This window comes from Gymnoscopelus braueri (assembly GCF_963280865.1).
Source record: "Gymnoscopelus braueri genome assembly, chromosome: 15".
Taxonomy (NCBI): domain Eukaryota; kingdom Metazoa; phylum Chordata; class Actinopteri; order Myctophiformes; family Myctophidae; genus Gymnoscopelus; species Gymnoscopelus braueri.
In genome coordinates, this window is record NC_137620.1 from 13,169,723 (window position 1) to 13,194,297 (window position 24,575).

General features: G+C 42.4%; 2 protein-coding genes across 2 annotated transcripts in view; one reads left to right on the forward strand and one right to left on the reverse strand.

Moving 5' to 3' along the window:
* Positions 1-16: 16 nt before the first annotated feature.
* On the reverse strand, positions 17-15,403 carry alpk1 (alpha-kinase 1). Its single transcript, XM_080451623.1, has 15 exons — positions 15,341-15,403; positions 14,008-14,168; positions 12,242-12,396; positions 11,153-11,351; positions 8,965-9,024; positions 8,339-8,425; positions 8,124-8,200; positions 7,642-7,737; positions 7,330-7,434; positions 5,598-7,022; positions 4,736-5,045; positions 4,055-4,202; positions 3,274-3,436; positions 1,559-1,745; positions 17-323 (listed from the first exon to the last, which is right to left on the reverse strand). Exons 2-15 carry the CDS (start codon positions 14,120-14,122, stop codon positions 130-132), a joined length of 3,321 nt encoding a protein of 1,106 aa, XP_080307749.1. The 5' UTR covers positions 14,123-14,168; positions 15,341-15,403; the 3' UTR covers positions 17-129.
* Positions 15,404-16,670: 1,267 nt separating this feature from the next.
* Positions 16,671-24,575, forward strand: part of LOC308102093 (RAS guanyl-releasing protein 2-like) — a 75,619-nt gene continuing 67,714 nt past the window's right edge. Inside the window, exon 1 of the mRNA XM_080451693.1 lies at positions 16,671-16,946. The gene's annotated coding sequence lies outside the window, so the exon portion shown is untranslated. The remainder of the gene's footprint in view (positions 16,947-24,575) is intronic.

Consider the following 24,575-nt stretch of genomic DNA (forward strand, 5'->3'; position numbering starts at 1 on the left):
TCTAAAGTGACACAGATGCGTTCCAGGTCTTAAAGTTCAAGCATCATTAACCAGCCAAGTCTCACACGCACACGCACACGCACACACACACACACACGTCCCCGCCACCTGCCACAGTTTTCAGAGAAGTCAAAGTAATAGTCTTGACATCGGGGGCAGTTTGAGCAGCTGACAGATCCCATTGCACTCTGGTCCGTGCTGCTCCTCCAGGAAGTACCTGAGGCCCCTGTCTGCAAAGTTGGAGGGCCCTCTGGGGGTCTTGTTGGAGTGGATCTGGGGGTCTGTCAAATAGGTCAACCCTTTACCGTTGGCGGTCACCCAACCTGTGGAAAGACAACAACAACAACAACAACAACAACAACAACAACAACAACAAAACAAGATGAAGCTTTCAGAGTTAGACACACTTTTGATCAACACAACTCATTATGAAGGAAGGTACATCATCATTTACAGCAGTCATTTTAAGGATATTTCAAAGGACAGCCAATAGCTGCACTGGTCAGGGCTCACACTGCTGAAATGCAGTTTAACACCCCTCAGCAACATCATATCCCAAGTACTCGCGTATGGGTTGCGACGAATGTGACAAAAGTTAATTTCCTTTCATTACATTCTTATTTGCACATCATCACAAGTGATGAAAATATTCAGCATGACAGCAGGGAATGTCGCTGTTATTCAACGAAAGCTTTTCCATCACGGTTTATAAAATGAATCTCTATCCAGAAAATGGAATCAAAGCCATGATTAAAATGACATTGAAATGGGGTGTTTAGCCTAGAAAGTCAATCTTACGATTTAAATGGAAATTTTGGAAGTTTCATCATCATGCTGGTCAGAGACCACCACAGACCATAACAGGAACCAAGATATCCTTTGACAATGGGGTCTAGTTAAAATTGACCTAATGGCCTATTTCTTGACAAAAATTTAATCGGAGACTGTTTTGGCTGAATTGTATAGGTGAAATAGATTGTGATTTCCAGACAAGCCGACATGTAACACTAGGAGTTAAACAGCCATATGCAAGCGCTCTGCTGCCCCTGGCGCCTATTGTATCCTTCACATCACTTCATAATACTTTGTGACATTAATGTCACTCAAACCCCCAAAGGAGAGTGGTGATAAAGTGGCAACCACTGTCAAATCTGTGGATTATCAATGAAATATGTTGCAGAACTCTACCACCAACCCGATCTCAAACAACACTGTGTAATAGCACGGATTACATTCCGTGTATAGCCGCCTCGTATCTCCTCCATTGACTTTGATACGCTTTGGACCATGTCGGAGGCGTGCAGTCTCAAGCAAATGTTGTGGGGACTGCTCTGCTTCCGGGTTGCAACCCGTGTTATTTCACTGTGGGATTTGCGGCTCCTATGCACGGCTTTTCGGGTTTTCCAGTCGTCTATTTATGGAATTTCCATTACGTGCTATTTCATCGTGTTTCTGTGAGATCACACACACCCCCACACACACGCACACGCGCGCACACGCACACACGCACACACGCGCACACGCGCGCACGCACACACGCACGCACGCACACACACACCTTGTAGGTCCACGACAACCTCTTGGCGGTTGGAGAACTGGTAGGTGAAATGTCCGAAGGCGATGCCATACTCTGTGGCCTGAAACCTCTTGTCCTTCTTCACCGTGTTGTTGGTGAGTTTGACAAAGTCACCCAGCATGTAAGGCTCCACTGTAATGCATCCCACGATCTCCTCTCCATCCAGCACCTATTCATCCGCAAGAATAAACACAAGAGACGTGATGGACGAAGTACCACTTTTTTTTTAAGTAAAAGTAATCTATACCCTGTTGTAGAAATAGTCTGTTACACGTGCAAGTTCGGTATTAAAGATTTACTTGAGTAAAAGTACAAACGTATTGGCATCAAAATATACTTAAAGTACCAAAAGTAAGAGTGCTCATTATGCAGAAGGTCCCATTTCACAAGTTTTCAAATGTATACAAATCTGAAAATAGCAGATCTACAAGCTCACAACGTGTCGCTTTGTGACGCGTTGTGAGCTTATAGATCGGCTAATGTCTCAGAGGAGGGCTGTGGACAGTTCATAAACCTGCCTACCAATGACATCATCGATGGGGGGGATTCCAAGCTAATACAAGCTTCAGTCTTTCTCTTTCTGGAAAATTAGCATGCTGAAATATTACAGAACCCATTGTTCCCATCAATTGTTCCCATCAATAAAAAAGAAAAGAAAAAAAGTTTTAAATCTTGTTTGAAATGACCAACCTGCCTACTGATGTCATTGGAAGGCAGGTTTCTGAACTGTCCACAGCCCTCCTCTGAGACAGACCGAGTAGACAGATATGGTTCAATCTTATAATGAGCTACAATGAGGGCCAATTATATGAAGATGGGTGAAGTAGTCCTTTAACTCGGTGCTGAAGTACAAACAAACAACTTTTCAACACATTTATATAACCAAGTGCGTTGTTTGTTTTGTTTTGTTCATTTGGTATGGAGTTAAGTTCACTGAAGTGTTTTCTGCAGAATTCAAGCTCCTTTGGTAAATCTGACCTTGGTTTATTGCCAGGAAGGCAGCCAGGAGGCCATTATTCTTGCAGTGATGGCATCATTCTGCTATCTTACATTTATCTCTGTACCTTTCAGCCCAGCTCATGTCCTAAAGCCATGTGTGTTGGTTTGATGTCCAGCTCTGCAGGAGGATGCATTGATGGTGAGCTTTTATTCCATGTCCAGTGCCTGTTAACACTGTTATTATAGCCTTTGGGAAAAGGCACTAACTCTATACTTCATGTAGCTCTACAGGCAACCGTGTGCTCTGGCCTCCACAGAGAAATACAGTATGTATACTGGGTGCTGCTAATCTAAAGTAGTCGAGGCAGATACACATTAATATTGGGTAAACTTTTAGACACCTGGCCTGTGTCTACAATGGTTTCCCTGAGCTGAATGAACGGAACTCTTTTAGGACCCGCCTCATGAGTGGCAACCACATTGAGCATTTTTGTTCAGTAGTGGAAGACTCTGGAAGAAGTTCTCACATTTTCTACTTGAGTAAAAGTATCAATACCACCATGTAGAAATACTCTGTTACAAGTAAAGGTCCGGTATTCAAAATCTACTTGAGTAAAATTACAAAAGTATTGGCATCAAAATATACTTAGAATGTCAAGTACTCATTATGCAGAATGTCCAATTTCACAAGTTTCCAAATGTATGAAATCCTCTGAAAATAGACTATCTACAAGTTCAGTCTTGTGATTTGCTCTCACCAGGAGGACCTCAGAGGGAATGAAGAAGATCTGAGCGGTGGCCTCCTTGTCGTAGAGGCTCTTGTTGAACTCGGTGACATAGTACTGGGCCGTCATCTGTCTCTCCACGTCGTTCAGATGGAACTGAATCCCCTTGGGCCTCAAGTAGTCTTTCCCCACATAACTTGATGAGGACACAACAACACAGAATAATATGTAATGTGATGATGTGTAATCGATGACATGCAGACATGCAGTATGTTGAGCCTGCAACAACAAAGCATAATAAAGTACATTCTAATTAAGAAGTGGTTCTATGTGGAGTTATCTGATCACAGATAAAACAAATATATATATATATACACCGGTATATATACAGATTTATTTTTAAGTATATCTATTTCTTCTTTTAACCCATTAAAACCGGGAAAGCATCTGTTTCATTTTAGATTTTTGCTAAAAAGCATAATTTTATACTTTGGCTATTCAAAGATATTTTTGAAAAATCATGAACATTTCTACAAATCTTTGAGTATATATATATTTTAAAGCAAACATTTCTAACACAATTCTTTGCTTCTGATGGCCCTGGAACAAAATATTTTGAGATGGGTGTCGGCGGCCAAATACATATAATTCTGGGGGTCTTTGAGATGAAAGAAATTGAGCACCACTGATATTGCAACATACGTTTTTCTTTCAGAAAACTCTTAGTATTTTTAGAAGACATCTTGTAGAATCAGCCTCAGGTCTCAATGGGTTAGTACATTGTACTGTATGTTGAGCTGTAGATGCCTATTACCTGCTTAACCGTTCCTCCTGGTGCAGAAACTGTACCCACAACGTTGTCCTCTGCTTGCCCTCCATGCCCATCAGCTCTCCAATGAACGCGCATGTCTCTCTGGCTGTCCACAGCCCCGTGGCCCTGGAGAATTTCAGATGAAGGGCACCTGTGGAAGATATACCGCAGTGATGCAATGAATCAGTTTCAACATAAGAAATGGGATGAATGAATGGCGTGGTGCAGAGAGGCTGCTGACACTCACATTTCAGGTTTCAGGAGAGTTTTAACCACTTTGAACCTGGCATCCAAATTTTGGGTATAGGTGAATGTTTAGAAAAAAATAAGTGGTGAGATGCATTGTGAGCTTGTACATAGGCTATTTTTTGCTATTTTTGAAACAGGGCATAAGTGGTTATGTGGTAAAGCTGTTAAGTAAAACATATTTGTGGGTAGGAGTTGCAAGAAAAAGAGACGGCAGCATGCAAAACATTTTTTGCTCCTCATGCAAATTTTGTTTATTTCCTGTGTGGTCTGATGTTTTCCTGTCTGTTTCACAAATGTATTTTTGTGCTAATAGCATGGCCTGTGAGAAATGACATTTCATTCAGCCATATTGAACTGAAAAAACAAACAAACAAAACAAAACCCCAATATTTTTTTAGATACAACCCTAGAAACAACAATCCATTAAGAACTTACTGTAGGCAGTTCTGTAGGTTTTGAGCTTGAATTGGGTCTCATCACTCTGCAGCCTCTTCAACAGACAGTCGTGGCAAACCCCGGCCAGGAGGGCACGGCGATCCTGCTCCGTCAACACGTACCGTCGCTCGAGGTCGACGCTACCCACAAAGCTCTGCTGCAGACAGCTGTAGCACGAAGGGTTCTTTCCATGAGGGGGATTGTTGAGCTTCGTCCCCGTCTCGCTCGCCTCCAGCATCTCAAACGAGCTCTCTGTCGACGTTTCAGTCGAGGCACACTGGTCGATCTCGACCGACCGCCTCAGGCTCGGCTGTGGGGTTGTATGCAGTGGTGGAAGAAGTACTCAGATATATTACTTAAGTAATATAGTAGCAATAGCACAATGTAGAAATACTCTGTTACAAGTAAAAGGCCTGTGTTCAAAAATGTTACTTGAGTAAAAGTACAAAAGTGTTGGCATCAAAATATACTTTAAGTACCAAAAGTAAAAAAACAAAAATGTGTGAAAATAGCAGATCTACAAGCTCACAACGTGTCGCGATGCGACGCGTTGTGAGCTTGTAGATCTGCTATTTTCAAACATTTTGTTAGCTTGTAGATCGGCTACTTTCAAATAGCCTATTTATAAAATAGGGCTAAAGTGGTTAATGTATGTTTTATCAAATAGTAATTTATACCTGCAAAGTAACTAGTAACTAAAGTTTTCAAATACTTGTAGTGGAGTTAAAGTACAATATTTGCCTCTGAGACGCAGTGGAGTAGAAGTAAAAGTATTGACAATTGAAATTACTCCAGTAAAGTAAAAATACCAAAACATTTTACTTAAGTACAGCACTTGAGTAAATGTACTTAGTTCATTTACACCATTGGTTGTATGAAGGTCCTTAGCGTCAGGTTCAGGCTGGCCAGGAGGTAAGCCTCCAGATTCGGGGCCTGTGTGATGATTAGCTGGATCACTGGTTTCATAATCCAGCGTCTCCATCACAGCCTGATTGGCTCTTCGTGGGTCGCTGCAGTGGCCCGTGCCTGGTTTGGACCAGCCAGTTGGATGAAGAATGCCGCTCGTGGGGGAGTGCGTGTTGAGGGAGAGTTTCTCCCACGACGAATGGGAGCCGAGGCTGTCACTGAGAGAGCTGCCGGTTCTGACATTCCTTTGGGATGTGGACCGCATCGATCCACTGCTTCCCGACCCCGCGGCAACATCGGCGATCCGACTTTCGTCGGTTTCCACCGTCTCTATCGCAGCCTGTAGCAATTCAAACCGATCCGAGTCGCTTCCTGGACTGGAGGTGGATGTCGCGTGCTGCACAGAGGAGGCTGGGCCCGGCTGAAAACGGACGGCAGCTTTGGATCCGACTGTGTCTCGCTTCCTGTTCTCGTCGATAGAGTCTTCCATGCCGCCAGAACCATCCTCGCTGACCTCTGTGGTCAGACAGCTCTGATCGGAGACATTAGCTTTACTTTCCCTGGCAGAAACACAGCTCCCTGTATAGCCGCTGCTGCTTGGACGAGGAGACCCTGAGCTACTCAGCGAAAACTTCTGCCACGAAGAGCTGAGCTCATCGGTGCTCCCTAAAGTGGTGCCGACCTCGTCCTCTTGAGGCGGACGCAGCATGGACGAAGGTGCCGGTTGGAGGTCTCCCTCCAGAGTGTCTTTTGTAGCTCTGTGGCTTTCAGTAGCGCACTCTGCGTTCAGTGTACCGACGGTCGTCCCCAGCGCAGTTATACATACACCGGCTCCATCTCTTCTCTCGCTGGTCCTCCTACAGTCCGAGTGACCGGCTTCACACAGCGAGGCGTGATACTTCTGGAACCTCGCCATCACCCGGGAGAAACCCTCCAGAGTGAAATGAACTGTCCTTTCTTGAATGTTTCTGTAGCTATCGGGGATGAAAGAGCCCTTGTCGGAATTGGGGAACGGTTCAACCCGTAGCAGGAGTTTGACTTGGGACATGAGGCGCATGATCTCAGCACAGAGGCTGTCTCTCTCCTGGTTATCCGCACGGCAGTAGTCGTAGAAACAGGCCAGCGCCTTCTGACAGGCGAGCGTGGCCAGTGCCAGCACGTCCGGCGCCGCGCCGCCCAGCCACCTGTTGGCGACGGTCAGTGAGTAAGCAGCCTTGATGAAGGTGTGAAGCTCCTGTTTGCTGGTGACCAGCTCGCTCTCTGCCCTGGTGAGCAGGCCGATCTCAAAGGCCTCTCGCGCACGCAGGAGGAAGGAGCGCCTCTCGGAGACGGGGCACTCCGTTGAGAAACTGTAGGATAGCAAGCAGGTCCCCTGAGCTGCCTGGAGAAAGACAGATAAGAGAGACAGACAGATAGGTAGGAGTGAGAGGTTGACCAGGAGAGACAGACAGGACAAGGAGAGTGATAGAATGAAAGACATAAAGAGAATAATTAATGTTTCATATTAGCTATTGACTTTCCCCTGATACAAAGCAGCATGGGGGAAACTTATGGGGCACACTTGTGGACAAAAGATTTCTGGTAAGGGCAGGAAAAATGTGAGTGAGAAAGTGAATATCCAGTTGCTCTGTGAGTGAACCTGCCCACTGTACCCAGCATAAATAAAGATGAATAAAAAAACAACTTACCACATTGGTCAAGACGTACAGTGAGGCATATTGACTGTACACCACCGCCATTTTAGCAGCCTCGGCTGCAGAGAGTAGACGATGATCTTGCTCCCCAAGGAGAGACTGAGAAACACACACACACACACACACACACACACACACACACACACACACACACACACACACACACACACACACACACACACACACACACACACACACACACACACACACACACACACACACACACACACACACACACATGATATACAGTAAGACATTTCGTAAAATGAATAAAAACGTCACAATGTAATTTCGTAGGAGGCTTACCAAATCAATGTCTGGATTAGTCTTAAACGCATTAAAGTCCTCATCATTCATAGACACCAATATGTTGGCCAACACACCAAGAGATGTCCCAATTCCCTATTAAATACACAGACACACACACAACAAACTGGTCAGTGAACTAGAACGGTTATCATAACACGTTATTATACCTCAGAAAGGCATTTACTGTATTGCCCCCAGTAGCTCTAGAGTCCAAGTATGTATTCTTTCCAGTCTATTTAACATCATGTGACAAACACGAGTGACGAGTGTTTTTAGTGAAAGGCTAATTTACAACAGGAGCCTCTTAAATAGAAGGACATATTCTAAAGTAAAGGTTAACTAAGAAACAAAACAATCTACAAACCACAACACATTTGAAGTGAGGGGCTGCTGAGATAATACATTCTCAACAATAAATAAACAGCACAAATGTGTAGCTATATACTATATGTAGCCATGGTGGTAGCAGGACAGTATACCTTTTTATCAGGTTGAGGGAGAGCGTAGTAACCAACCAGGGAAGCCCATATTAATCCTGCAGCCTCCAACCACAGGCCTGAGACAGTGTTAAGAATATAATATAATTTTCCGCCACTATAATATAATAATTATGAACAAAATGTGACCATGATATTTGTCAACTCAAACAGGGAAACACTTTTTCCTCACAGTCTCCCAAAGATAACAAACGCACCGAGCTTCTGCAAGATCAGCCCACGCACTTGAATGCTGACTGCCTGCACGAGGGCCCTGTCGCTTTGAGAGTGGTACACCCAACAACCTAGTATGTGGGGGAAGAAAAGTAACATACATTTTTACTGACGATACATAATACTGTATAGCACCGATCAATTAACTTATTCAAGCCGGGAAGGGAACGCATCTGTGCCATTTTAGATATCTTTGGCTCTTCAAAAATAGCAGATATACAAGCTCGTAGCTTGTAGATCTGCTACTTATTTGTTTTTATCGTGGACATTTTGTGCAAATGTTTTGAATATATATATTTTTTAAAGCGAACATTTTTAACTCAAATCTTATTGCTTCTGTGGGATTCTACAAATGTCTTCTAAATCCTAACAGTTTTTTTGTATTTGGCCACGGACCCCCATCTGAAAACATGTTGTTCCAGGGACCCCCAGAAGCAAAGATTTGAGTTAAAATGTATATATATATATTCAAAGATTTGCACATATTTTCACGATTTCTTCCCCCAAGCCTTGTGTATCTGCTATTTTCGAATAGCCCAAAGAGTTCTTAAAATGACACGGATGTTTTCCCGGTCTTAAAGGGTTAAGACCGTGGTCAAAGGTAGCCTACCTGTGGCACCACTGTTGTTGATCAGTCTGCTCAGTATGTACTCTGCCTTCTGCAGTTTGCCTGTGGGCGTGACAAACGATTATCATTCATTAAATTCATTTTATAGTAGCACCCTAATCAAACAGCGTTATGCATATAACAATTAGGCTGACAGCATAATAATAGAGTACGGTGGTTCATAATATAGTAAGGAACCGTCGTGAGTGATTCTACAGAGAAGTAGAAACCACACTACTCCCTCCTGAAATGGAAGGCTTATAGCCCTGTAAAGCACCATCAGTGATGGAAGAAGTACTCAAATGTTTTACTTAACACATTGACTGCCAGAGTTTATTCATAATGTACTCACCCCTGTGCCAGCAATTTGCGTGTTTTTTAATTTTGTAATTTTGTAATTTTTCATTCAAATAAATTCTCTGATTGTGGTGTTAAGCACATACGACAGTTCCACCAGTAGAGAGCAGCAAATCCACACATTGATCACCTCGCTCGCCCCCTCCCAAACAGGCCCACGTCATATCCTGTCATTCACCGGATGTTATGTTTTCGACAATCCCTGATCCGCTGATCGGCCTTAAAACGATGTGATACACTACGACGATGACTGTTAGTCACCCGGACCAAAGAAAATAGAAGTTAAGCTGTCCGTTCGTTTTTTATACCGTGTGAAAAACCGTGTTTTTCCCTATTCTGGCCGAAAATGACCGGAGAAAAACAATGTGACCCGGAAATTATTATTTTTTTTTTTACATCCGGCTCCGGGTGAGTGTGACGTAAGTGGAAAACGAAAGTGCTGATGAGAAATAAACAGAGCCGTGCGATCACAGATTAAACAATGAAAATTCAAAAGAACGCATCAATGCATTCTTTTGAATTGCTGGCATTCAAGCGATGGATTTGAAAGAACGCATCGATGCGATCTTGGCAATCAATGTGTTAAGGTAGGGTAAGTGATTTACTTTTGTTAAAATAAGTGTTAAATAGCTCTATATTCTGATAGTACTCATTGCTATAGTGTTTGTTCAGTAAAAGGAGTCTCAATGTCTCTCCAGCACTTTATTAAACATAAAATGCATTTTCAGGGCTCTCTCCTGATTGGCTTAAACTTTGTCACCTACCTGAAAATGTACTATATTCTGTTTACTAAAGAGCTGGAGAGACCATGTGACCGAACAAACGCTCTGTAGCAATGATTACAACAAAAAAAATAAAAATACCCAAAATGAAAGTAAAAGTATCAATACCCTATTGTAGAAATAATCTCGCTCTACAAGTACAAGTTCGGTATTAAAAATGTACTTGAGTAAAAGTACAAAAGTCTTGCCATCAAATATACTTAAAGTACCAAAAGTAAAAGTACTCATTATGTTTTCAAATGTAATAAAATCTTTAAAAATCCTTGAAAATAGCTGATCTACAAGCTCACAACGAGTCGCTTTGCGCCGCGTTGTGAACTTGTGGATCGGCTATATACTCAAATTGCCAAAGTATATACTGTATCGAGTATAGGTCTGAAGTGTTTTGTAATAATAATCAAAATCTACAAAGTAACTAGTAACTAAAGTTTTCTAATAATTGTAGTGGAGTAAAAAGTACAATATTTGACTCTGAAATGTAGCGGAGTAGTAAAAGTAAAAGTATTGGAAATTGGAAATACTCTATTGGAAGTAAAAAATACCTCCAAATTGTACTTAAAGGAGTAGTTCACCCAAAAAATACATATTTTCTATCAATTACACACCCCATGAAGCAATGATTTCATGACGATTTTTTTGTTTTTGTCGCATTCCTATGCTGATGTATCCGGTAGGAGACTCAAAGTAGACCTACCGGAGAGACTGCCAGTCATCGAATTATTGGCTTAGGAATGTGACAAAAACCAAATAAATCTCCATGAATTCAATGCTTCATGGGGTGTGTAATTGATAGAAAATAAGATTTTTTTTGGGTGAACTACTCCTTTAAGTACAGCACTTGAGTAAATGTACTTAGTTACTTTCCACCACTGTGTACCAAGAGGTGCGTTGGATAAAAGCATCCACCAAAACACACACGTTATGCTACCCTAAGCGCACCCATTTTACCCTACAGGAGCACAACAGATCGCTCTCTCTGTGCTGCTGTTGAACTGGGACCAGTAGCTATACAGTAGTTCTGGGATCAATCCAAATCCAGCCCGTTGCCTTACCAGAGTTGAGGTAGACCCTGGCCTGTCGTATAACAAGCTGCGGAGCAACAGGGGCGTCGGGGTGACGTCTGTGGAGACACTTGGTGATTCTCAGCAGCCGGCTGGATTCGTCCGTCCAGTACAGGAAACGGTCCACCAGGAAGATCACTGCCAACGCACACCGCGCCTCCTGAGCCAAGATGGCCGCCTTCAGCAGAGCCTGTCAGCACAGGCAACAGAATAGTTATTCTTTACGAGATTGAACCCTAATTTGAGTTTCTACTCAGCAGTGTTGATTTTGACAACAAATTTTGATTTAGTTTTAGTCATAGTCTTTTGAATTAGTTTTAGTCATATTTTAGTCATCTGAAATGTTTTAGTTTTTGTCTAGTTTTAGTCGACTAAATATCATAAGATTATCTGCAGTTGATTTAGTCGACTAAAATGTATTTTGGCGGGATGGTGTCGTAATGGCTGATTTTACACTTGGTTGCATGCTGAAAATACCTAGATCTGCTATTTTCAACACCCGAGTGCAACCAAACAAACAAATAAAATGACTTGTCTTAGTTCTACTGGATCTCTTCTCCACTAGTCCCTCACTAACATTTTAGTCTAGTTTTTATTTTCTTTACGAAAGTGTCAATATATTTAGTCTTAGTTTTAGTCATCGCAGCTTAGTTTTTATTTAGTTTTCGTCAGTGAAAAAAGGTAGTCGAAGAACATTTTTTCGTCATAGTTTTAGTCGACGAAATCAACAGTGCTACTCAGCAAGAGAAAAAAAGCATCTTTCACAACTGAAAAGCTATGAAACTTCACTGTCACAATCAAGTTCACTGTCGCCCCATTAGGCATTCGAAGCTAGGATGAATGCCTTCAAGAATAGCAGGTAATTGTCTGTTCAGTCATTTTTTTAATGACTGAACTGTCAAGAAATTGATTTATTTTTTCCCCAATTAAATCCACAAAAAGCCAATCTACCTCTACGTGAACCTAAAATAAAAGAGGCTTGTCACCGTGCAGATCCAAAAGAATCCTTAATGTGATTCTACGACACTACCGGGGGCGCCGGGGACCTATAAAGGTACTTTGACGAGTAGCTCATTATACCAGCAGTGGAGGCAGGTGCTGGCTAATGAGGTCAGTGAGGTTGGTCTTATCGGCGGCGCCGACTGACTGCTTGTACTGCCACTTCTCTGGAACAAAGGGCCAGCTCATCCGCTCGGCCTCCCGGAGCAGAGAGAGGAGCTCCACACACAGGGACTCTGCCAAGAAGAAGTGTCAGACACACAGAGGAGATAGTAGAACATTTTGAATTAAGGCTGAAAAAGGTGAAAACGTTATCGCACGTAACTTTGTGTTAATACATTCAGCAGCATCCATGTAATAGGGTGTAATGAGTTTAAAGGAGTAGTTCACCCAAAAATATATAAAAATTGATGACCGGCGGTCTCTCCGGTAGGAGACTCAAATTGTCTTCTTTGAGTCTCCTACCGGATACATTAGCATCTTTCCGCCGGTAATCAAATGATTGACTTAGGAATGTGACAAAAACTAAATTAGTATTAAACTAAAAAAGTATTTTTTGGGGTGAACTACTCCTTAAAAGAGATAAGGCTACATTGGATATGTAGGGAAGATACAGTATTCGTCATTTCCACCGGACCTGACACTGAAGAGTAGTAAACACAAACTGAATCCATTGCATGCCTAAAGGAGATATATTGTGATATATATATGTGTGTGAAAGATGCAATCCTTCTTCCAACTGGCCAGTGGTGGAAAAAGTACTCAAATGTTTAAGTAAAAGTATCAATACTGCAATGTAGAAGTACTCTGTTATAAGTAAAATTCAAAATTTACTTGAGTAAAAGTTCAAAAGTATTGGTATCAAAATGTACTTAAAGTATCAAAAGTCAAAGTAGTAAAATATTTGAAAATAGCAGATCTACAACGCGTCGCGATGCGACGCGTTGTGAGCTTGTAGATCTGCTATTTTCAAATAGCCTAGGTATAAAATAGGGCTAAAGTGGTTAATGTATGTTTTATAATGTAATCATTTATATCTGCAAAGTAACTAGTAACTAATGTTTTCAAATAATTATAGTGGAGTAAAAGTACAATATTTTCCTCTGAGATGTAGTGGAGTAGAAGTAAAAGTACTGAAAACTGGAAATACTCCAGTAAGTATTATTTTTCAGTGGGGCAATGCATATACTGCAGGCCCCACACTAGTCACTTCTAGTGAGCGCAGCCATCGGTTTTAGTGTTGTCACAAATAGAACATTTTCAATACATATTGATCCAGGATATTTTTAAACTACTATACATCAATACTCATTTGCCACACTGACCTTTGTGCATTGACCACACCAACGTATTTCCTGTTCGGAGATATGTTGCATTTGAGGTGAATTAACAAGGAAAGAAAAAGGTTTCCAACAAGCCCACATACTGTAGTATGTACAGGGCAGCTACACTACTTTGAACCAGTTTACTTTTTTAAAGTAGGCTTTCTGTCTTGTAATATCTCTATTTGGATGTTTCTGTGCTGACTGTGAATTCCCCATTTGGGAATTAATAATCACACTTCAAGACAACTACACAATTATTTATTTTTCAGTCATGATAGACTATATCAGACATACTCTGTTAACTCTTATAAAAATAAAAATAAAAAAAAAAGTTCCACCCTCAACATTGTGTTGTTGTTTTTTCTTTGTGGTTTCTGTAGATTTTTGTGTGTTTGTTTTACACAGGGTGCTGTTCCATTATGGCATGGGCAACCTTTAAATTATATGGACAAAATCACATTTCTCTCAGACCACGACAACTTGCTCCCATCACCCATGACGTTGCACCATCTTGTGGCTCACCTTTGTAACTGCAGTAGATCGGCATAGCCTCCTCGGTGGAGAGGCTCTTATGTTGTGGTGCAACTGCAGCCTGGAGGCATTCCTCAAGCCAGACCCCAACATCCCTGCTGTCCATGATGCATGAGGGTTAATGTTCGCTCTGCGTTTCAGTCAGCGGGAGTCTGAAAATGGATGTAGGATGCTCTTATGAGACGATTGTTAAGAGGCTAAACTGAGTTATTTGAGTGCATCTAATGTCTATATACTGCATATAGGCCAACTCAGACACAGATACAGGCCTATGACTCAGTCTCAATAAGGCCCAAATCAGGTTGTCTATAGGTTGAGAAGCTCCTATAAGAAGAAACAAAATGGCATAAATTATATTAAAGGACCACTTCAGCCGTTGCAACCTATTTTCATATAATTGGTCCTCACTCATGCTCATTTAATGTGGTATCATTTTTGTCTCAGAGGAGGGCTGTGGACAGTTCAGAAACCTGCCTACCAGTGACATCATCGATGGGAAATCAAAGCTAAAGGAAACTGCAGGCTTTCTCTTCCTGGAAAGTTAGCATGTGTAGTGACCCGAGCTGGGATCGAACCGCAGTCTACCACTCGGAAAACCGACTGAGTTGTTGTGGCCCGGTCTTGTCTGGGGCACTACACATATAATACACACGCTATAATAGAAGCCATTGTTCTAACATGAATAAAAAATAAATACAAATAAAGATGTGTTTGAAATGCCCACCTGCCCACCGATGATGTCACTGGTAGGTGAGTTTCTGAACTGTCCACAGCCCTCCTCTGAGACACAGAGTGAGTAGACAGAAATGGTGCCATATTTTAGTGAGCATTTAATGAGGAGTCTGAGGACCAACTATAGTTACTATATGAAGGTGGGTTGAAAATGAAAATGGGTGAAGTTGTTCCTTTTAGCATTTGGTATCATCAATAATGGATTGTATGATACTTTCCCTTTACATAGATAGACCATGTTTGATCATATTGTTATCATGATCATGTCCTAACTAGGCCAGAGATTACATGTTATCAGCTACCAGAGATGATGATGTTATATGTTTTGCACTGTACTTATAGCCTTGGATCAAGACAGTCATAATCGGTCATAGTCTCGTATCAAGGCTAGTACTGTACTGTACTGTACTGTTCAGTTTCACTTTCCTATTCAAATAAGTCAGCAGCCGTGCTGGCCAGCATGGAAATTATTGCAGCAGAACGTATAGCAATCAGTTTTCAAGGCAACCAATAAGTTAGCCAAGAAGTTGTGTGGACATACTGAACATAATATAACTAAATCATTTTCATATACCAACTAACACACACGTACCACGACACACAGGCTCCTGTTCGAATCCTTCCTGGTTTAAGAGCAGTAGACAGACCGAGGAACGAGGAGGAGTCTCTCTCTCTCTCTCTCTCTCTCTCTCTCTCTCTCTCTCTCTCTCTCTCTCTCTCTCTCTCTTTGTGTCTGTCTGTCTGTGTGTGAGTGTCTCTCTCTCTCTCTCTCTCTCTCTCTCTCTCTCTCTCTCTCTCTCTCTCTCTCTCTCTCTCTCTCTCTCTCTCTCTCTCTCTCTCTCTCTCTCTCTCTCTCTCTCTCTCCCACCACAGAGAGAACACAGTGTGACCCAAGCCACCCAGCCCAAATCAAACGGGCAGAAAGCAGAGCTCATATTTTTGACACGTGAAAGTCAACTTACTTATTAATTTAAAGAGTGTATGAAAGCATGTCGTGGTACCGTTGTACTACAGTACAGTATGCATTCATTAGTGCCTGTTGTGGGCTTGTGGCACTGCAGTGCTTACCCTACGGCCACAGATGTAAAAATTGTGTTCGGGCTCTCAGAAGTACCCGCATCTTCCGTATTGTTTAATAAAAAGCATTTTAACCCGATTGGTGGCCGTGTTCTCGTGTCAGGAAGCAGATTGCAGTACACCTCCCAACCGATAGGGTCACGTAGTTGAAAGCGTGTCGAAAATACAGAGAAAATGGCCACCAATCAGATTAAAATGCTTTTTATTGAACAATACCGAAGATACGGGTACTTTTGAGGGGCCGAACATAATTGAAACATCCGTGGCCATAAGGTAAGCACTTTATATTTGAGATCTGAACGTTTATGTAGTTGTACGGGCCGTAAATGGAAAAAGTTCAAACACTATGTTGAAGTTGATCCATGACTGAAAATACAATATTATATGACTGTCATGTATCAGGGCTATAAGCTGGAACATGATGGGCTATAGTGGCATGCGCTCCAGCAGCGATCCATCCCATGAGTGCCGGTGCTGCAGCTGCGCGCGCGCGCACACACGCACGCACGCACGCACGCACGCACGCACACACGCACACACACACGCGCGCACACACACACACACACACACACACACACACACACACACACACACACACACACACACACACACACACACACACACACACACACACTGACACATCCTCAACTTGTAGCGGTGGGCTGTGCCCAGCGCCCGCATGCTTACACAATACACACACACACACACACACACACACACACACACACACACACACACACACACACACACACACACACACACACACACACACACACACACACACACAGAGAGAGAGAGAGAGAGAGAGAGAGAGAGAGAGAGAGAGAGAGAGAGAGAGAGAGAGACCCTCACGCACACATACCACCAGCACCAGGAACTCCACAGTGCGTCTGTTTCTCTCTATCGTGCGACTGCGACCCGCGTTTATTTATTTGCGCGTCTTCTCTCACAGGAACGCTCTAGTTCTCTCTCTTTGACAGTTTCTCTTCCAAATGGGCGTTTCTGTGATGTAATGCATTTGCATCTCAGAACACATTCCTAAATGATAGTGTAGTGCAGCAGCATCTGAGCTGATCGCACCAGACCAGCATGATGAGGATGGGACTCTAAAGCTGTTGAAGGTAGGGCATGCATATTCTTGTTGTTTATGTCTGTTAATCTGTCTGTTATTTCCTCTCTTTTGGGTTGTTTACGCGCATGCTTGATGTTTCACAACCTGTCTGCTCTCTGCCAGGGAGTTGTTTATTTCACTAAGTAATACAAGTTATCCACGGGATCTTTAAGCAAGTTGGAATGTTTTACAATGCAACGCCTTGGTCAAAATTCACGCATAGCCTATAGCTATGCCAGGACATTTTGTATTTATTTATTTTGTATAGCTATGACAGGATATGATGTGCTATATATATAGCACATCCTGTCATAGCTATACAAAATTTGAAGACATGTGTGAAGACCGCATCAGAAGCCCATAGGCTAATAGAGCAGTGGTTATCAACCAGTGGTCCCCAGCTAAATGATGCAAATGAACCCTTATAGATTTTGAACTCCCGAGAGTGTAAAATGAAACCAAATGTTTTATTTATACGCTCTCAAGAGTTACATTATTGTTAAACATCTGCATAGGCCTACTTTTACAAGAAGTCTACACAATTAGAGAACACAGAAGAATTGTTATTTTTGATAGCCTGTTATCTCTCCTATGGTACCTACATCAACACAGCATGGAATTGTGGACAAGATCTTATCCAAGGACAACTAAATTGTCTAAGTTTTGGGTCTGAGAGGCTAAATCTCATGGGTCCGTGGCTCAAATGCCCAATACATAATGGACCTTTATATGAAAATGGTTGAAAACCACTGCACTATAGAGAATCAAGCTGATACTTGCTTGCACCATAAACATGGCATGACAGTATATAGGCTATATAAAGCAAACCAGGGTGTTTCTTTTTTCTTTCTGGAAAAGTAGCCAAGGCTATTGACTATTCAACAGCTGTTTGTGTGGCTCAGAAGTAGTATCATGGGGGCTTTCCCTTCCCCGCCTTGCTTAGAGTGCCAGCTGAAGAGCCTACTGTGGTCTATTGCCAAGAAACCATCAGTGCTTTGTTGGTTTGACAAATAAACTACCAGTCTTTCAATCAAATGTATTTCTTCACTGCCCTATAATCAACCAAAATGACATGGTATGTATGTCACTCATGGATAATAGCAGGATTACATTAGCTATAACGTTCAACAACCATGTTAAATATACCCATAGGTTCTATGGTAATGAACTGCACTATGCTTGTACGATTAGGACTTAAATTATAATTTTGATATTTTTTTATGAATATTGTAATCCCGGTTAATACTCACAACTAATTGATCACATGGATTCTTTGTGGAAAAGGATGATTTTATAATATTTTGTTGCTCTCTGACTGTACCATATCTTTGGTTAAATGGTATGCATACTCCTAGATTTTATTGTGCCTCTGTGAGCCTGAAGGATGGGGAGATGGGTTGTACTATGGTTCTGTTCTTAACCCTTTGTGTAATGGTGAGGAGAGTGGTGAGGTGCAACAATTGAACGAATTAGATGAATTGCTAAGTTTCAAGAATCGTAGATTTGGGATTGCTTTCGATAAATGGTGCAGCCCTACCACATACCACATGGTGCTCTGAATTGACGATGGATGGAGTGTCCAGGAGTCAGGACGCACAGAAATGTTGGGGGTCAGGGGCTGAAGCAGAAAAAGAGGAGAGGGTGGGGTGGAAGAGAGACATCCCAGAGGGCTTTCCCCACAGTCCCCTTTGGATGAGCGCTGGAGTTTAGGTGTTTGGTTTCCCACAGGGTTCGATTGTTTTGGATTTGGTTTTGATATCCCTCCCGGTCATTCATTTGTACTGCAGGTAGGGATATTTATCCCCACATCTGGTCAGACTGAATTCAATTCATGCATTTCCTTTTGTCTGATATATTTGATATTTGTGTTTGATATGATCACAGTTTAACAATTTAATTAAAAATACATGTTAACCACATTAACCCTGACGTCCCTGTTTGGGCCAATTTGCCAATACTTGTCAAAAGTTAATTTTTTATTTACCTATTTTGTCGTACGAAGAAGGATAGAGTTAAGAACTCCCCCCACCCATTTTTTAAAACAAATTGAACCCTGATCTGGGTTAGACTTACACTACATATTTCCAAGCTAAATAGGTACTGTTGTTCTGTATTGACGGCGCTTCTTGTTTTCTTTTTCTTGCCTTGTACTGCTGTATACGAACGACAGTACTTTCTTTCCTTACTCTTTACCTCTTCACCTGTAACTCTGGCTCTTAACTGCTGTGCTGCCTCTTGGCGACTGTTCCCCCCCCCCAGGATCAATACAAAAATAAAATGTACTTAAGTAAAAGTATCAATACTGCAATGTAGAAATACTCCGGAATGTAAAAGTAAAAAATGTAAAAGTCCGGAATTCAAAATGTGCTTGAGTAAAAGAGTAAAACTATTTGCATCAAAATGTACCTAAAGTACCAAAAGTAAAAGTACTCCTTATACAAAATGTCCCATTTCGAGTTTTCAAATGTATACAAATCTTTTGAAAATAGCAGATCTACATGTAGCTCGGCTATTTTCAAATGGCCGAAATGCAAATAGGGCTGAAGTGGTTAGTGTTAAGTGTTACTGTTTTGTAATAATAATCAAAATCAAGTAACTAAAGTTTTCAAATAATTGTAGTGGAGTAAAAGTACAATATTTGCCTCTGAGATGGAGTGGAGTAGAAGTAAAAATATTGGAAAATTGGAAATACTCGAGTAAAGTACAAACACCTCAAAATTGTACTTAAGTACAGCACTCGAGTACATGTACTTTCCACCACTGGTCACGATGCAATGATGTGTTGAGTGGAGGGTCGCCTTCTGGCTAGTATCTCGATTTTGTGCCACATGGGTGATGAATAAAACAAAAGGGAGAGAGGTCCACATGAAAAAAAATCCTCTGGCACACTTTGTTTCCAATCAATCTGCCGCTCTGTCACCCTCATTACCTGCTGTCTGGAGAGATGTGTGCTCGGTCAGTCTGACACGCGGCTTTGAGGTGATTTTCTCCCCTCGACCACATAGTGGCGGGGATTATAGGAATGTCTTTGAGCGTTGGGGCCTCTTGATTATTCGGCCTGTGTGGCGGCCCCCCTCATGCCGCCAATCATTTTATCCGCCCTGTACGGATTTTTACATGCAAGTCATGCCTGGCCGCCCTCATATGGTGGTTTCCAGTGGTGGAAAAAGCACTCAACTGTTTTACTGTGTAAGGGCACGCTCCCACCAAGAGTTGGCTGGCCGCTGTTTGCAGAATCTGCCAATGCATTGTCAATGCAAATGCGTTGATTCACGCAAGAGCAGATTTTTCCGCTAGTCGCGCAGACCTTGCGTTTATCTGCTCTCCGCGACTAAGCATAAAACTGCTGGAGGCAGGCGCTGATTTTCTCCCTCTGTCCAATCGGGTGAGTCGAAGGCGGACCGTCTCAAGACTCAGGAAGCAACATGGTGCTCAAGGCAGCAGGCACAGGCGGTGCGGGCTACGGGGAGGCTCCTGAAAGTGAGTGACAGGCGCGACACTCCCGTTTTTTAGAATCCGCTGGCTGCAAAAAACTGTGGCCGCGCACAACCTGCGTTTAACAGCGGCCAGCCAACTCTTGGTGGGAGCGCGCCCTAAAGTATCAATTCTGCAATGTAGAAATACTCTGTAAAAGTAAAGTCCGGAATTCAAAATTTGCTCGAGTAAAAGTACCAAAGTATTGGTATTAAAATGTACTTAAAGTACCAAAAGTATGCAGTATGTCCCATTTCACAAGTTTTCAAATGTAAAAAAAATAGCAGGTCTACAAGCTCACAATGCGTCGCAGCACGACACATTGTGAGCTTGTAGATCGGCCATTTTCAAATGGCCGAAATCTATATAGGGCTGAAGTGGGTAATGTATGTTTTGTAATAATAATCCAAATCTACAAAGTAACTAGCAACCAAAGTTTTCAAATAATTGTAGTGGAGTAAAAGTACAATATTTGCCTCTGAGATGTAGTGGAGAGTAGATGAGTAGAGGATGAGTAGAAGTAAAAGTACTGAAAATTGGAAATACTCCAGTAAAGTAAAAAAATACCTCAAAATTGCACTTAAGTACAGTACTTGAGTAAATGTACTTAGTTACTTTACACCACTGCATTGCCGGCAATCATTTATCCGCCCTCAGCTGACATATTTTTTACATGCAAGTCATGCCTGGCCTAACCCCATATGGTGGTTTCAAAGCCCCCGGAACAGCTGCAGTATCAGCAGCCCAGGGAGAGGAGGAGTTTTAGATCTTCTCCAGAGAAGTTACACAGCATGGGGTCCGACCCCGAGGTCAGATCCTGGCTCATTTGTGGCGTGGCCGGCATGCACAAAGAGCCAAGCACACCGCCGAACAACTGCACTTGTTATCCGACGATTAAACACGCACAGTTTAGCCAGCATCTGTTTGCTCTGAATTGGTCAATATAGGGGAGATTCAGAGCCAGCCATCGACAATAGCGTCACATTTGGCAGCCTACTGTATACCGTTCAAACAAATGTGTGTCGTCGTGGATCGATTAGTGCAAAGTCCAATATGTCAGATGGTTCTTTATCCATAGCAACATACTGTTAGGATTTAGGGAAAAAAAGTATGATATGTATTTGGCCGCGGACGCCCATCTCAAAATATTTTGTTCCAGTCACCCCCAGAAGCAAAGATTTGAGTTACAAATGTTCACTTATATATTCAAAGATTTGCACACATTTTCAGGATTTTTCAGAAATAGCAGATCTACAAGCTCATAGCGCGGCACTCGGTGCCGTGCTATGAGCTTGTAGATCTGCTATTTTTTAATAGCCAAAGAAGTCTTAAAATGACACAGATGCGTTTGAATGGGTTAACTTGAAAAACATACGGCAGGAAAACTAGAGGATTTGGAGCATTCAGAATGCTTTTTTTGCATTGCTTGTGTAGCAAATCTTTTGAAAGGGACATTACAGTGTGCTGGCTTTTTTTTCTCTTCACGTTATATTCCATGGCCATGCACCTATTGGTTTTATGATGTTGCGGGCACTCAGGTTTCTCTCTAAGATTCGGAACGCTAACAGTGGTAGAGATTTAAAAAAAAAAGAACACTCTCCCCATCCTCCCTTGCTGCAGTGCCACTATCACTTCGGTCGCCTCGGTCGCACACGCCCTTGACATTTAACATCACTTCCAACACCTGCAGTGAAACCCCCTTACACCACAGCCCGCCCCAGTGTGACACTTGTTAGGGCAGTCAGCCTTAATTGGATCCTTTTGTGAAGAGAGCTGATTTATGCCGAAAAGGTGGCGCGGTCACTATCAAGGTGGAAGAACCGGGGCTAATAATTATCAAGAAGAGGAAGTGGAGAGATGAGAAGAGCATGGTTTGGGGGATATGATTATATCAATAATTAACCCGCAGGAGAGGAAAATAAAGCAAAAGTAATAGACCGTTTGTTCACAGTGGTCATTTTGACAGGTAATCACAGCTGGAGGTAATTACATTAATTGTGTGTGGTGGGTTTCATTTGGGTGTTGCTGTGCACCAGAATGGACAGTGCCTGCACACAGTCAACTCGATGCTGCTGGTACACAGAAACATTAATATTATGGAACGCACCCAAAAAGAACATTATTACCGTCTGCTGCATTTACCTGTCAGAAACGAGCCCAGTGAAAACGATCCATTAGAAGGGAACAGCTGCTCAGACAGCCACTGAATGGTCGCCATCATACGCTCCACTGTACTCCCCAGCCTACCCACCTCTCTCTCTTTCTCTCTCTCTCACACACACATGCACACGCACACGCACACGCACACATGTACACGCACACACACGTACACACACACACACACACACACACACACACACACACACACACACACACACACACACACACACACACACACACACACACACACACACACACACACACACACACACACACACACACACACACACAGGCACACACACACACCCACACCCACACACATGCCACCAGAGGCCAGAGATCGCTGTGTAATCTCAACCTGTCAGTGTCTCTCATGAGGGGAGGGGGGGGGGGATGAAGCAAAGGAGAGAGAGGTATAGGCCTACAGAGCGAGGTAGAGGAGGATGTATTTGGGCGAGAGGAGGAGAGGAAGGAGAGAGAGGGGAAAGGCCATGCATCTAACGGCGGGGTGGAATGTAATCATCCTGGGAGGGACAGACATGTTGGTTGAAACACAGGGTAATATGGCTGATGCATCAGGGGTGGCCATTGATGGTAAAGATGATGATGGAGAGGCGGTGATTTGTAGGGTGTTTGGCATGCCTTGCTTTCTCTGAGGAAGCTGGGATCCGAAAACGAGCAACTGAAAGAAAAAAAGAGTGGTATCGTGCACCTGCACAGGAAAAGATGTCTTTGGTTATACACCACCCTAGTTTCGATGGCCAGTTTGTTGTTACTGACTGTAAACTGTTATTCTGTCACGCTGCAGTGTTTATCTAATCGTGTGGGGAGGGAGACGTGCATGTATAGCGCATGTGACTGTACGCATCACTGGGTGGGCTTTCATCACCTATACGCTACTCCACCAGGAAAACAAACATGATTGAAGTGTTTTGTGTCTCAGTTTATATATAGACTACGGTGGTGGTTGGTCGGGAGCATGTGAACTTCCACAGGCGCAGTGGTGTAAAGTAACTAAGTACATTTACTCAAGTACTGTACTTAAGTGCAAATATTGAGGTACTTTTACTTTACTGGAGTATTTCCAATTGTCTATACAATTGTCTATTGTCTTTTACTTCTACTCCACTACATCTCAGAAGCAAATATTGTACTTTTACTCCACTACAATTATTTGAAAACTTTATTTACTAGTTACTTTGAAGATATAAATGATCATATTATAAAACATACATTAACCACTTTAGCCCTATTTTATACATAGGCTATTTGAAAATAGCTGATCTACAAGCTCACAATGCGACGCGTTGTGAGCTTTTTGTACTTTTACTTTTGGCACTTTAAGTATGTTTTGATGCCAATACTTTTGTACTTTTACTCAAGTAACATTCTGAACACAGGCCTTTTACTTGTAACAGAGTATTTCTACATTGCAGTATTGAATACTTTTACTTAAGTAAAAAATTTGAGTACTTTTCCCACCATTGTGTTTTGCGCTGCGTCGTCGTGCATTGGCCGCACGCTTGCCTCTCGCCGCAATGACCGTTCCGCTGACCGTGCAGTTGCTCTCTCAACTCCTCAACGAGATGTCAGACAAGCTAACCACCCAACAAATAGCTGATCTGTGCATGCTGGCTGGCTGGCTGTGGGTGTGAAAGAAGTTAGATGCCCGCGGGGCTCGGGCTGCTAGAATCAAACTGCTGCTATGATAGACTGACTGACCAGGGATCAGATTACTGCAGCCAATGGGGGAACAAAGTTGTTCCTCCGTCAGTTAACCCATTAAGACCTGGAACGCATCTGTGTAATTTTTAAATTTTTGAGCTAAAAAGCATTATTTTACACTTTGGCAGCGCGGCTATGAGCTTGTAGATCTGCTATTTTTGAAAAATCGTGAAAATGTGTGCAAATCTTTGAATATATATTGTTTTAAAGCGAACATTTTTAACTTGAATCTTTGCTTATGGGGGTCCCTGGAACAAAATATTTTGAGATGGGGGTCCGC